The following is a 14,675-nucleotide window of genomic DNA, read 5'->3' as shown; positions in this document are numbered from 1 at the left end:
GTTTTAGTTGATAGAAGTGATACTCTGTCTGAGTTTGGTTCCTCCACAGCAGCTGTGCGTTACTGGGGCCCTCAGAAACACAGGAGCCTTGCTGCAGTTAACACGAGACAACTGCAGATTGTTGATTTCAGTAACAAACTAGAGACGTGTCGTGTCGTGATGTGCGACTGCTCTTCCCACACATTCTCACCTTGTGCATAAAAGACAAACTCTTTGCTTCAGCTGATCTCTGTACATCCGGAGCCCGTTTGCAAATGTGAAACAAAGTTCCTCAAAGACAATTTTAGTTTTTCATCTTTATTAAAGACAGATTCCAAAACACATTTCATACTTTGTGGTCAGAAATGAGAGAAATTAAAAGGTGTTACTCAGAGTGACAAAATAATACAACCCGTTCTCACTCCCACGTCTACTCAGGATCATTGTTTTTTATTGATACACGATCAATCATCATCTCTGTTACGCACTGGGGAGCCCCGTAGCCTTGTTTTATAACGCTAAAGGTCTATAATTTGTAACAGTAAAGTCTGAGTAAGGAGGTGTTTGGCGTGGATGGAAACTGGACTTTCAATCAAGAGACCAGTGTTTGTTTCACGTGAGAAACAAAAAGTCAACAATGAGTGTTTTTATTTGTTTGGTTTGTGAGAACGGGTTGGTCTCCACAGACAACGTCAGCTATGTGGACAGTTTACGTCTACTCTGGATCATTGTTTGTTTTCTAGATCCGAACTGCACCACCTGTCCAGCACCAGACAGACATTTTTCTCAGGAGCTGAATATTAGACTTACAGTCATCTGCTGGATTCAAACATCATTATTTAAATATCTGTAAAGAAACTCAGTGACTCATCACGAGTTAGTGGGGGCGACTCCAAAAACAGACATTTAAATCTCCAATTCTGGATATTTACACAATGAAACTGAGAGTTTCTGTTTCCTCTAAAAGCACATTTCTTCTGTATAATCCATACAGTTATGATTTTTACAGTACTGGTGCTGCAGTTTCCTGTCAGTGGTTTCCTGCTTTCACTTTAGTGTAGAAGGTCAGTGCAGCTTTTCTATCTGTGGAGAAAGGACACAAACAAACTATCAACAAGTGAGGCACAGTGCTACAGTCATTAGGTGGACAAAATAATAGAAACCTTTATTTCACTGTTCACACCAGGCCTTTCAGTAGCATGAATGTTGAGGGTGCATTATTGTCAGAGAACAATCAGACATGTTCATACGGAAATCCCGGCTGAATGGGAGGTTTCCTTTAGTTTTGGTATGCAGATCAGATTTTGGTAATATTTTTTGGGGTACATTCAGCCTCAGTAAAGACGAGTGACAGGTTTGCTGAATTTTAAAGTATCTGTCTGAAGTGGACCTAATTAGACTGCTTTTATTTGCCATTTTTTATAATATTATAAAAAATATTATCTGTTAATGACTTAATATCATCAGTGTTTATTTGGTAAATAACCAAATGATCTGAACTAGATGAAACACAAAAGCAGTAGAGAAGTAAATCGTGCATTAAAACAAAAATGTGTTTTAAATTCAGATGGATAATTTATTATATCAGTCCTATTGATGCTTACATCGAAACTTACAGCCTGACTTTATGTGGCGGTTAAATGATTCATAATGAGAAGAAAATATCAGGATGCAGACAGACCGCAGTTTTCTCTGACTCTAACATCCACCTCTATATATTTACTACTTACTAGTAATTGAGTATCTTTCATATTGACCAAACTTTATATCACATCCACCTGCCTCATGTACATAATAATACTGCATAATTACTGCACAAAATATTAATTTATTCCAGCTTCCTTTGCACTATTTCACTGCACTACTGTCTTCCTGTCTACAATGTTTTTTTGTTTTCTTTTTAGTTTGTGAGCTTGTTGTCCTCTTTGTTTATGCTTGTTTTGTGTGTGTACACTTGGAGTATGTGACCTGAGTCAACTTACTCGTATGTACAGTATGTGTACACATACCTGGCGATTAAAGATGATTCTTACTCTGACTGAAGTAACCAATCAGAAGCCAGAATGACTTTGACTGAAGTATATAAGAGGACAACTACAGAGGTAGATTCAAATATTTAAACATGTAAATAAACTGTATAACATTGTAAATGTACTTGTTTGGTAAATTAAGTCAAACATATGAATTATCTTTTCCTTTAAGCCTTACCTTTACATACAAAATAGTTTCAATTGTAACTATGTATCATATTTTAAAGCTGATTATATTTTTTATATAAAATCTTCAATCAATCAATAAGCATTTACATCACACCTCAGTCCCAGTACCATGCCTTAATGATCCATATAGATATAGTGATATATAGCATTTGATATAGTAATTAGAAGCCTAAGTAATTAGCTGCTAGATGACAACATTTCCCTCTGAAATGTAGTGGAGTCTTAGTATAAAATGGAATAAAATGGAAATCTGTAAAATTACTTCATTGATAGCTAATACAATATTTGAGTAAATGTATTGAGTTACTTTCCACCACTGTCGAATTTAATTATTTTAAATTAAGACTTGCACCTTTTTTTTATGAATCAAACCAAAGAAAAACCAGATGAAGGTCTTAGAGTCAGGATGGTGGGAAAAGCGTCTGCTGCTGGGTCTTTCAGGTGTCTTCTTTATTATTATGACCATGATCTTTATCCAGTCTGTGTCACTGATTTTTTTTTTCTCATGCTCGGTATCTGTGTTTTTATCGTAACTATGATATCACTCTCTAAATATAGCCCACGTCATTGAAAGTATAAATAGAAACTCGGTCAGACTCTGAGAGTGGAATGTTTCCAATGGGTGGAGCAACGAGATCATGTCAGCTGTTTTGATTACATTAACTTTGGTGATGGCTGACGTCATCGAGCTGCACCAATAAGAGCTGGGATTTCCCCTCCAAGCAGACAACAAACACGTGGCCAGAGTTACGTAACATTCATTATGTAGTGGGAAAAAAAGGATTCAGTAGCTGAAACAGAGAGTTTAGACTGTTTTATCATCTCAAAACCTAAAGCCCGGTGTAGTTTTTAGTTCATAATCTCATATGACTCACTGATCGGACTAGACTATGCCTTTGTTGTTGAAGCCTTCGACAAAAAAAGCTAAAGGTGCGGTGCATTTACATGAACTTACTTTGGCTGTGATTGAGCTCTCAGATCGACCCTGCACGCAGGAAAACTGAGATACATTTATGAGACCCTCAGAAAGAGGATCAAGGGAGTAACGTCACAAGCAGCTGGTCCAGGAGTCTTTTCAAGGCTTAGGCGATTTTAGGATGAGTCCGGATCGTCGGACCAATAGGTCACAAAAATGAGCACAAAAGTCCTTTGTTCCTGCCGAGCGAACCGATAGATTTGTTTTAACCAACTTTAACATATATTTGGGTTTAGGCAACAGCTAAAAATCTTACAGGTAAGAACCACTTTGTAAAACCATAATAATGGGACGCTTTCTGCTTTGACGTTCAAGTGTTTTCACGTCAAGGTGCTGTGAGGAGTGCTGCTACAGGCAAAACTCTGCCCATGAAAAACAACTGGAGAGGGACGCCTCTCACTGCAAAAACCTTCACGTGCTCTGTCTGATCATAACATATCTTTAATATGAACTGCTGGTATTTAGGGAAAGGGGTCTGTCTGAGTGGTTTACCTCTGATTCTGTTTGGCTGCTCTTCCTGTGTGACAATCACATCAGTGTAGGAGACATCAGGGTCAGTTTTACCTGCAACACAACATTTATCTCTGTTAAACATCAGCTGGGTTTCAACTTTTCATTCTAATAAAACAGAAAACCTGAAAACAAACAGAAACTTGATACTGAAAATATGCAAAAAGTGTTTTTGTGTCACTTATGGTTTGAAGGTTTTGGAAACTAAACCAAAGCTGCAAAGACAGAAACGGTGGAAACGGATTTCACCACAGAAGAAACAGCCTGATGTTTAAAGGCAAGGCAAGTTTATTTGTATAGCACATTTCAACAACAAGGTAATTCAAAGTGCTTTACATAAAACATAAAAGCAGATATATAAAAAAGTTTTAAAGTTAATTAGAAAATAAATACAGGCAGGTCTCCCACCTTTGCTTATTTTACTCCTTTGATTCCTCATCCCCTTTAGTTACTTAAGCCCCCCACATACCGCGCTGCTGCCACTTGCCAGGACACTCTTGTCAAAGAGATTTTTAATCTCAAGGAGTTTTTTATCCTGTTTAAATCTTAAGTATTAATTTAAAAGAACTGACAGTTTCAGCAGATCTGCAGTTATCAGGGAGTTTGTTCCAGATATATGGAGCATAATAACTGAACGGTGCATCTCCATGTTTAGTTTTGACTCTGGGGACAGAAAGCAGACCTGCCCCAGACGACCTGAGAGGTCTGGATGGTTCATAACAAAGCAGAAGATCAGAAATGTATTTTGGCCCTAAACAATTTAGTGCTTTATAAACTAACAGAAGAATTTTGAAATCAATTCTTTGACATATAGGAAGCCAATGTAAAGACCTCAGAACTGGAGTTAATACTGTTGTTTATTTCTGTATGAAAAGCTTGTTATTATCCAGGGTCATCCCAATAAGACAACAGAAATATTGCAACATGTAATATAATGTCCACATTCAGATGTTACTGGACAAAAATATCATTCTTGAAGACAACATCTGTAACTTTAGCATCTCACTCAACCAGCAAGATGCAGCAAGTCCTCCAACTGAAAGGACTACTTTGTCTATGCCTCCCAAAATGACACTTACGAGCGTAAACTACATTACGTAAGTGACCACAATCGTATGGCTTTAAAACACCAGGTTAACGTTATGAAACATTAACATTTTGGTTAGGTTTAGGCAACAAAAACTACTTGGCAAACTCACGATTTCTAACACGTCCTCACACCTAAACGACAAAAAAGGCTGATTGTCATTTGACCCAAAATGACATGTAGCCTATGAGTGTTGGCGAGTACCATTCCAGCGGCATGCGTACAGGACCTTGAGTACATTATGTAAATCAGGTGATGTTTAACACGTGGAAAAAAGGTCGTAGGTTTAGGCAACAAAACTTCTTGGTAAGGTTTAGGTGAAGATCGTGGTTTGGGTTAAAACAAGTACATTATATAAATCACATGACAAAAATGTTATGTTAACTTTGACTTTCTAATAAAACTAATATGTCATCTGACTTCTTCTGCCACTAAAGGTCCCGGCCTAACAAAAACTGTAAATATGAGTCGTAATAAGCCATATTATAATCGACCTATACAGCTGTTTTTCTGGTGAGGATGGGTTGGTTATTTATTGTAAAGGTGTTCCTGCTGAAATGTTGTGCCCTCCTCATAGTTTACATCTGGCAGGACTGAAGTCAAGAATTTGGATCCTGGTCCCGCTACGCATCCGCAAGATGCAATTCAGCACATGAATTTTGGGGCAGCGTGTCACTCAGCAGCAATCTACTGTTCCACACATCGGTCCAGGTGTCGGTCAGCAGCAGACTTTAAAAAAGGAGATTTATGGCGGGATGCTTACAGTAACTGTCCCGGAGTTAGTCTGCAATTACTGAGATTGTTATGCAACCTGCTCGAGGTTTGCGTTGTTTGGTTTGTTTACGTTGTGCAAATTCAGAGGTTGTTAATGAAGATAATTCGGTGTCCACAAGGGATGATCCGGCCCTGATCTGCCCCCTAATGGATTCATATTTAATCCTCCAGGTACACGCAAAGTACGCAGGCCAGTATGTGAACAATGCTGTTTGTGTCGCAGACGCCTGTCTACGCCTACGCATTGTTAAAAAGCAAATATGTCGGGGGGCTTAACATGAACATAGTTAGCTAGCTAGCTAACGTACCTTACACTATTTAGCTAACGTAGGTAACGCTGTGTAGCTAATGCTATTAAGCTAATGTAGCTAATGTTAACTGCACGCTAATCAAAACATCTTGGTTTGGGTTACAATAACGACGTGATTTAACTTATATAACTTTTGCAACTTACGTAACTGCACTAAAAACATAAATCAATCTTGTCGTTGTGTTTGATTTTTGTTTCACACGGGAACTGAACGCCGGGCTCCTGATTCACAGTCCTTTTCATTGGCCCCCCCAACCACCTCCTTACTTGGATTTTTCTGATTATTATCTACACCAGGTCTTCTCCCTGTTACAGCTGGCATAAAATGGCACGCCGTTTCTGCACACAATACAAATCAGTTCAGAGTAATTGGCATGCAATGACACATGAAAAGCAAAAATTGTGTTGCACATTACACCAAATGACTTAAGAAATCTGCGTCTTGTTCGTAGACACCACATGGTGACACTAGGCTGGAAAAAAAACTGGAAAAATAGATTCATCTTATTTGATCTATTTTTTTTGTAGGGCGTTATTACCAGTATAAATAAGGTTCGTGAGAACCTTGGATGTTCTTTACAAACATTATGGTCTATTTGAAATGAATAGTGAGACTTCAAAGACCTTAAAGCTTGTTTTAGCTTCAACATTGCAGTCATAGTTATGTAGGCGGAGACACTCCCAGTTCCCACCTTAGTGTCTAGACCAACCTGTTGATAATAATCTTTAAATAGTCCACACTACTAGCCTTTTCTGGAGCTAACTAACTGCATCTCGTGGCCTTCGTCAGCAGAATGAATCTGCTCAGCTGTCATCCCTCTCCATCTGTATGCATTCTTATCCCATTAATGCATGTAGCCAAATCCTGCTGCCGCCATGTTCCTGCTCCACACCCACTGTTACAATTATTATTATTAGTCCTATTAATATTATCGTTATTACTTTTTGTTAAAGAATTTTCTTAGTTGATGTAACAGGGAAAGGTAAGACAGGTCTAGCTTAGAGACATTGGCTGACCTCCCAGCTCTAGTTATTTCTCACATGTAACTGTCCTTGTTAGGGAGACAACAGCTGACAGACTGATAAGGTAGAGACAGTAACTCAATCATCAGGCTTGCAGATATCTGTGTTCTCTGGGAGTCAAGAATGTTTTCAAGAACTCACTTGCACTGGCTATGATGAAGCATTGGAGTTTTAACATCAGATAGATTAGTTGTTCTAGGTTAAGGCCAGCTAAAGATGACCTAACTGTGCTTTCAGACCAAAAGCGAAGCAAGCGTTCGTGAGTTTACATACAAAGTCAATGATTTCCTGTCGGGTGGCGCAAAGCGACGCAAAGGCGATGCGAATTTAAGGCCTTCGCATGAGTTGAAAATTTCCAACTCGAGCAAGAGAGTTGCATGACACTGTGTTGCGATAGCCTATCAGCGTTGAGATGGTTTGGACATCACGAAGAACTGACGTTGGCGAAACCCTCCCTTTCTGGTTTTCACATAAACACAACATTCCAAACACGGCGGCGTTTATTTTTCTGGCGTGTCTCGGACTTCAACAACATGTATAAAGCTGCAATCCTATTGGCCTTGGTTGACAGTAAATAACGATGGCGCCGGGAGATGTTGTTTATGTTGCAGCAGCTCCTCCTCACTTCTTTATCGCCTTCTCGCGTTGTGTGTGAACTTGCTTCAAATGTACTCATGCAAGGATTAAATTTGCCTTTGGTCTGAAAGCACCATAAGAGGGAAAACCTACATGCACTAGGGGGAAGACAGACACATAAAGGGACCAATAAATTTTATCCTTCAGATTTGGTGTTGGCATTTCACATGTTCACACGTTGCATGTCGGCACTGTGTACCCACATGGAAAGAACCTATATAAACATATATGTTTTAATATAGGTTTTGATATAGGTTTTTAATATATGTGACATACGTTTTCCTATATTATATGTACATATATGCATATATGTGTACCTATATCCGTACCTATATCTGTGCATGCATGTACCTACATGTGTACCTATATCTGTGCATACATGTACCTACATGTGTACCTATATCTGTGCATGCATGTACCTACATGTGTACCTATATCCGTACCTATATCCGTGCATACATGTACCTATATCCGTACCTATATCCGTGCATACATGTACCTATATCAGTGCACATATATGCACCTATGTTTACCTATATATTAGCAAAATTATAAAAATCCATAGCTACTAGGCAACATAAATAATAGCCCAAAATGTAGAAATTTACATTATTTATTAACTTAAGAACAATCAAATAGTACAAGAACAAAAATAAGACAAAAAACTGAACAGAAATGTTGACATTTTCTTCAAATTCATTAACCACAGTGAAATGCTCTGATAGAGTTGGGATGATGATGATTACTTGAATGTATGTTCTATGTACTTTTGGTTTTTTTAGGTTTTTTTTTTGCTACATTTAGACTAATGACCTTTCAGCCAAATTCATCTAGAAACTGCATTAAGAAAATACAGAAAACATTGCATTTTGCATTGCATTTGCTGGATGTAACGGTGAATGTGTGGATGTGTATCTGGAAGTGACTTGAAATTGGGGGGAAAAAAGGCTTGATTGACAAAATAAAAAAACAACAAACCATTTTGTTATACATTTCCTTCTTTCCATCTCCTCTCACTTAATTGTTAAATTCCATAACATGCCAATTACATGTGATACCAATTTCACGTGTTCGCACATACATAAGTCCTTGCATAATGTCATGAGCTATATAGGAGACATATCTTGCATCCACATATAGGGCTTATATGTGGATATAAAGAAGCAATACCGGAGACCTATATGGCCTGTATATGCACCTCAATTTTGCCTATATGCTGCATATATACGCATATATGTAGCATATATATTATCATATATGTGCATATATGCTGTATATGTGCATATAAACTGCATATAGGTTTCATATATGCGCATATATCCTCATATAGGTTCTTTCCATGTGGGTCTCCTCGGCCGGGCTCAATAAACCACGCTATGTTAAGTCTTCATCAGTCTCCAAAATTTCTTCACACCTGAACCTGGCTCACAATATTTCTTCAACACTATTAACATTGTTATATTTATATTTTTACCAATACTATTGCTGTTTCACAGCTCTATGTTTACCTGATTGGATGAATACAATCTGCATCTGGGAACAGAATATAAAAAAGAGGATGCTATTTTCTCTATGTGAAAAGGTCAATGAAACATATGCGAGGGAGCAATTATACATGAGGGGCACATGACCCCCCCACACACACACATTTCAAAATTTATGTTTTGTCCCCCTCACTTTTTCCATTTTGGAGTTGGCTCATAGCGTTTTGAGTGACTTGTTAATCAATCAATCACACACTCCGCATCAGACATGATTAAACGGTTGAAATGCGGGAAAAAATCATGTAGGCCTTTAGAAAACATGCGACACAATGCAAAGGTGGTGCTGAAAAGTTAAGGGAGAAAAAAAGAGTTCGCTCGAAGCAGGTGCAGCAAAGTGCCTCAATATTACGTTTATTTTGTGCTGTTCTTTTTGTACCTGAGGACAGCAGTGCCTGCTGCACGGTGGGTAGTGACTTGTTACAAGTAACGTAATTTAGCTAAATAAATAAATAAAATTAAAAAGTTAATTGGCATCTTTTCACGTTCCTTTTTTAAAACTGTAGCATACTTTTACTCTTTACTCCAGTATTTTCTTTGGGCCAGTAATATACTTTTAACTTCGCTACATTTTCCATTCATACCTTCATAATTTCACCAGTCTGTAATCTGCAATAGGCTTCGTTAACCGAATGAGCTGTCAGCCAGGCTGGGTTATGCAGAAGAGCGCCAGGTCTCCTTTGTGGTACAGAGACGGGCGTTTATCACAGATATGAATGAGCTGGACAGACGCAAACATTTAGAAAATCAGGGAAATACCTTTTCAGTTTAAGGCTTAATTGTTCTACTGAAACAACTGAAATCCAGTGACCGCACACCATGGCACTGGTGGCCGTGTTGGAAAGAGAAAATACGGGCGTTTACGCATGACGCAAAGCTTCCTCTGTAAGTAGGTTTACCCTGCTTCAACAACAAGCTGCTCCGTGTTACAGAACAGAGTCAAAGCAGCAGTTTATGGTAATAATGATGATATGGCTTATTTAGTTATCTACTCAAGGGCTCAGCTGAAGTGATTACCTTACTTTAGGACTATTAGAGGGATGTTTCTAGTTTTGAAAATGTATTTTAATGGCTCATTTTGTTATGTACTCTACTTGCATAAAGACCCAGAGGCCCGACAAATGCTTTGTCTGGAGAGCGGACTGACCAGGGACAAACTCCTGGGCCACTTTTTTACCTCCGTTTGTGACCATCCTTGACCTTAAAAACTTGTGACTTTGAGGTGTGTATGTGTCTCGGCTACGTGTCCATAAACAATTGAAAAGTAGTCAAAATGTTCTCACAGAGACGAGCATAGGTAGAGGTCAGAGGTCACAGGAGGAGAAGTAGAAAAAACTGAGGAGAACGAGCTTGTAATTTGTATGGATAGCTAGTCGACATAGTAAATTCCAAAACTCACGTAGTAAAAAGACTTTGTTAATCCAAGGACATGTCATCAGAGTTTGCTTTGAAGACAGTTCTGTGTTCACAAACATTTGTAGCAGGGAGAGTCAGGGCCAAGTGAGACACAGGAAATATCACAGACAGCTACATCAAGTGTAACATTAGAATAACTAAATACATTTGTACTGTGGCTACATTAATTAGCAGCTGTTCCATGGTTTTTATGGTATGTAGTCGGTTTTGTTCTAGTTATATTATACTCCCTCTCTCTGAACCTCTCCCTCTTTGAGTTTTCATAATCTCCCCTCTCCAGTCTATTCTCCATCTTCTGTCACTACAATAGCCACACTAATAAGCAAATTCTGTTTTCAAAAATCATTAGAAATGAGCATTTAAGTGCTTTATTTAAAATAATTATTGGGGGGGGGGCATATCCCCGCATTTCAGCGTCCCCCCAGGTTCAAAGTCGCTCCTACGCCCCTAAAATGAAATGTCAAATAAATGTCATTTTACTGACACAAATACAGGCTGACCTTTGTGGCTTCTCCAGAGGCAGAGCAGCATCACTGAGATCAATAAGAGGCTCACCACCACCACAGGAAGTAGAATGTGTTCGAGAGAGAATTTAGGCGGCTCAGGATGTCCTGCGTCACAAGAAAAATAACACAGGTTGACTTCAATACAACAAAACAACAAGTCCTGTCTACCAGGCTGCTTTGTGCTGGGCTAAACTCACAGGGAATTATATCAACATTTATATTACTTTTATATCAATTCTCTCATCTGTTTCGTGGTGATATAGCAAACCAGCACATTTTCCAAGAACAAGATCCCTGTGAAGCGGAGAGTGTGTAGTGAACCAAATTTAGTTGTTGTTAAAACGATCATATTTGTCAGTCTGCAACACGTCTTTGTCTTTGTTCTGCCTTTGTGAAGGTGTTCATGTAAAAATGACAGTCCTGGTAAAAAAAATAAAAAAATTAAAAAATAAATAAAAATAAATAAATAACAGGCTGCAGTTGTATTTTTTTTTAAACAAACACAAAAGCCAAATGGCTCAATCAATCACCTGCATTTAAAACACTAACATTTCTGTTCAGTTTAACAAAACAGGCTCACAGGAGCAAGTCCACAAAGATATTTCCACATTAAGTTGGTGAAAATTTACAATCCATCTTGACAGTAATGATCTTTTAGAGAACAGAGAGCTAGCAGGTCCGAAATAAAGAAAGTTTTCTATTAATACTTCTTAAAACAACTCACAGAAAAAAATTAAGCTTAGCAGACATTTTTTGACCAACTCATTCTCACTCTCAACTTGTCATATATGGACGCTTGGTCGCTTTTTAATGCCTTGGGTCCTTTAGCATTGTTTTTGGATGTCAGCGGCTCTGCGCTCAAGTTAGCAACAATAAATATGAATAGTCCGTTTAGACTTTCAAAATAAAACTAGTGGTTAATGTTGTGAAATGTCACAATTTGGTTAGGTTTAGCCACCAAAACTACTTGATTAGGGTTGGAAAAACATCATGGTTTGGGTAAAAAAAAAAAAAAACTTACAGGAGTTCACCAACTAGACTTGAAGGTGGTGGACACATCACCAAGTTACTAAAACTAAACATTTCAACCAGGAAGCTCTGTTGAAAACTAATCTGCATCTGTGTGGCAGGATAGCTGTCATCACATTTGATTAAAATAGTGTTTAACTCTGACGAGTACGGCACACAAATACGTCACATCTGCAACCGAGATCCACCCACTTTAAGTCAGTGAGGGGGGAAATAAATCTTTCATGTGATATAACTTTGGCAAAATGTGTTCATGTAGGACCGAGTGTTCACAGTAAGAAGTTGTATAAAAAGGCCGATCTCACCTCTGACAGTCAGCCAGCTGTCTGGTGAATCAGCTCCAGAGATGTTGCACTTGTAGAGTCCTTCATCAGATTTAGAGACAGAGTGGATGGTCATGTTTCCTGTAGAGCTGCTCCTGATGAGACGCCCATCTTTATAGAAATCAGCTATGAGGTTGGAGATGTTCTTGTTTCTGCAGCTCAGAGTCACATCGTCTCCCTCCATCACAGGAAGGACAGGACTGTCCAGGATCACAGCGCCACCTCAGGGACAGACAGAAATACAAGGACGTTTTGAGCTCACAAAGCTTTACGAAATCTACACATTTATAACATTGTTTTGTGCCAGTGTAATGCGTTTTTTGACTTGGATCAGTTGATGGCGTACAGCGCACTGTGGGACATACAAATAGAAGTATTCAAGGTACAGTGTTGTATCCATACAATAATTTCATAACTCAAGATGAGGCAGGTTGAGACTTTTTGTGGCCTCATAACATCATGCTCTGTAAATCTATGCTACTGACCCCAAATCTTGTTAGAGGCATTTGAAGGTACGACAAACTCAACCTGCTTTTTAGAATTAGGCTGTCAGAAACTAGCGCCTTTGTCAGATATGGTGACCAGCAACCATTTTGTGTCGCTCACAGAAGGTCGTATGGAGGAAAATGTTTAAACCCACTGGTCACTGTGATGCTGACGGCTTCACTGCGCTCTCCTGCTGCAGACTCACACCAGTACACTCCAGTGTCTGTAGGGTAAAGGTCAGCGATAAAGCAGTGGAAATCATTTTTTCTTCCCCAGAATTTGAAACACTCTTCATTTCTGTCTTTGGATGTGTTCCTCTTAACGCTCCACTCAGAACAGTTTCCCTGCTGCCCACAGCTCAGAGAGACAGACTCGTACTGAAAGAACTGGGATCTGTTGGGAAGGACTCTCAGAGCGGCTGCAAGAAACAGACACATGATGCCAAAGTGAGACTTTAATCATAAATGCACCTCAAGCAAACAGAAGACTTTGTTGACAAGAACAAACAGGAGCACTTGGCTGATGTGTGGACGCTCAGCAAGCTCGTCACCGTTTTTACATTTTGTTGTTTCCTTGTTTCACTACGGATGTTATTTTGAACAATAAGTGAGTTGATTGAAGCTGATCAAAGTTTCCCACTTCTCTGCAACCTTCATTTGAAAAGCTGAAAAATGAGTCGGCCTGTCTACAACGCTGGGCTATAAAGGTGAACGTTGATAGCATCTGCAGCTGCAGGGAGCTACAGTAGATAGTGACTAGAACAAACAATTAAAGTTTCAAATCAAAAACCAGATATAAAAAAAAGAAGCTGCAGCTACTGTGAAACCACAACAAGAGAAACTAACATTTGTAAAGATCAAGCTTGAAGAACATCTCTACAGAGACTCTGAACGACGAATGTCTGGCTGTGAAATTAAATAGATGGTTTCTGTGATGATGTGGTGAGTGAAGTCTGATTACTAATGCAAAAGTCTACCTGTAGTTAATACAATGAAGTAATGTAGTATAAGTTGTCGTTTCTGGTGGTTATTCAGCAAGTAGTGAGAAACAACCAGTTAAATGTATTAGAAGTCTGTTTTACTGTTATATTAATGTATTTATAGTAATTCATTGAAAAATAACTATTGTAACCTTAGTTCAGAAATTAATACTTGTGAATCAATGTCCTTTATTCAGTTCATATCATTACTATATTATACTATATTATTACATTACAAACTTTTAATCTTTAATCTGACCATAGAGTAATATTTTAATCTTTAATCTGACCATAGAGTAATCACAGGGAACATTCAGAATCACTTTTATAGGCCAGATATCTGTGAATTTACAAGGAGTTTGACTCTGGCCTGATGTTGTTCTCAATGTGCACACAGAACAAGCATAAACACACACAGACTAGCGTGTACAACAGAAAGGTTTTAACTGGAGGGTACTAACATTAAAATCGCTCAGAAACCAGGATGCAGTTAATGTTTTAGAGCTATCTCAGATAAGAAAAAGCATAATATAAGAACTCACCAACGACAGCACAGAGAGTTGTTATTGCCATGCTGCTTGGCTGCTTACTGTTTCACTGGCTGGTTGAGGTGCTGTATCGTCAGTATTTATATCATATAGAGGCCACAGCTTCCTGCTGGAAACGCGTCTTCTTAACACCTCAAAAGTCGCACAAACTTGCTGATTTTCACAGATCAAGTGAGTCAGACTCTTGAATACTAAGTTACAGCTATATAAAGAGCTGATGCAGCGCCACCAAAGGCAGCCTTTCTGGGAGTCAGTCTCTCTCTGCTGGCCTGCTCCTTCAACCCCAGCCTTGGCTCCTTTGTTTAATTTAGTCTGAGTTAAATAAACCATTTT

At 38.7% G+C, this 14,675-nt stretch overlaps 2 protein-coding genes across 2 annotated transcripts in view; one reads left to right on the top strand and one right to left on the bottom strand.

The window, feature by feature from the left end:
- LOC119913030 (myelin-oligodendrocyte glycoprotein-like) overlaps positions 1-14,675 on the top strand; it is a 60,656-nt gene that overhangs the window by 39,988 nt on the left and 5,993 nt on the right. The gene's annotated exons all lie outside the window — the stretch shown is intronic.
- On the bottom strand, positions 304-14,549 carry LOC119913022 (high affinity immunoglobulin gamma Fc receptor I-like). The gene is made up of 6 exons (XM_038732334.1): positions 14,337-14,549; positions 12,970-13,233; positions 12,312-12,551; positions 10,972-11,082; positions 3,667-3,738; positions 304-1,062 (listed from the first exon to the last, which is right to left on the bottom strand). The coding sequence occupies exons 1-6, from the start codon at positions 14,365-14,367 to the stop codon at positions 1,010-1,012; spliced, it is 771 nt and encodes a 256-aa protein (XP_038588262.1). The 5' UTR covers positions 14,368-14,549; the 3' UTR covers positions 304-1,009.

Source organism: Micropterus salmoides, unplaced genomic scaffold (assembly GCF_014851395.1).
Source record: "Micropterus salmoides isolate LMB-PRFRI ecotype aquatic unplaced genomic scaffold, ASM1485139v1 Ms_hic_scaffold_2, whole genome shotgun sequence".
NCBI lineage: Eukaryota > Metazoa > Chordata > Actinopteri > Centrarchiformes > Centrarchidae > Micropterus > Micropterus salmoides.
This window is presented reverse-complemented; position numbering and strand designations above follow the sequence as displayed.

Coding starts and splice junctions, on each gene's coding strand:
- LOC119913022 (XM_038732334.1), bottom strand. CDS start 14,367: ATGGCAATAACAACTCTCTGTGCTGTCGTTG. Junction 11,083..12,311: donor CAGCTGGCTGACTGTCAGAG/GTGAGATCGGCC, acceptor CTTGTGACGCAG/GACATCCTGAGCCGCCTAAA. Junction 1,063..3,666: donor GCAGCCAAACAGAATCAGAG/GTAAACCACTCA, acceptor CTTTCTCCACAG/ATAGAAAAGCTGCACTGACC.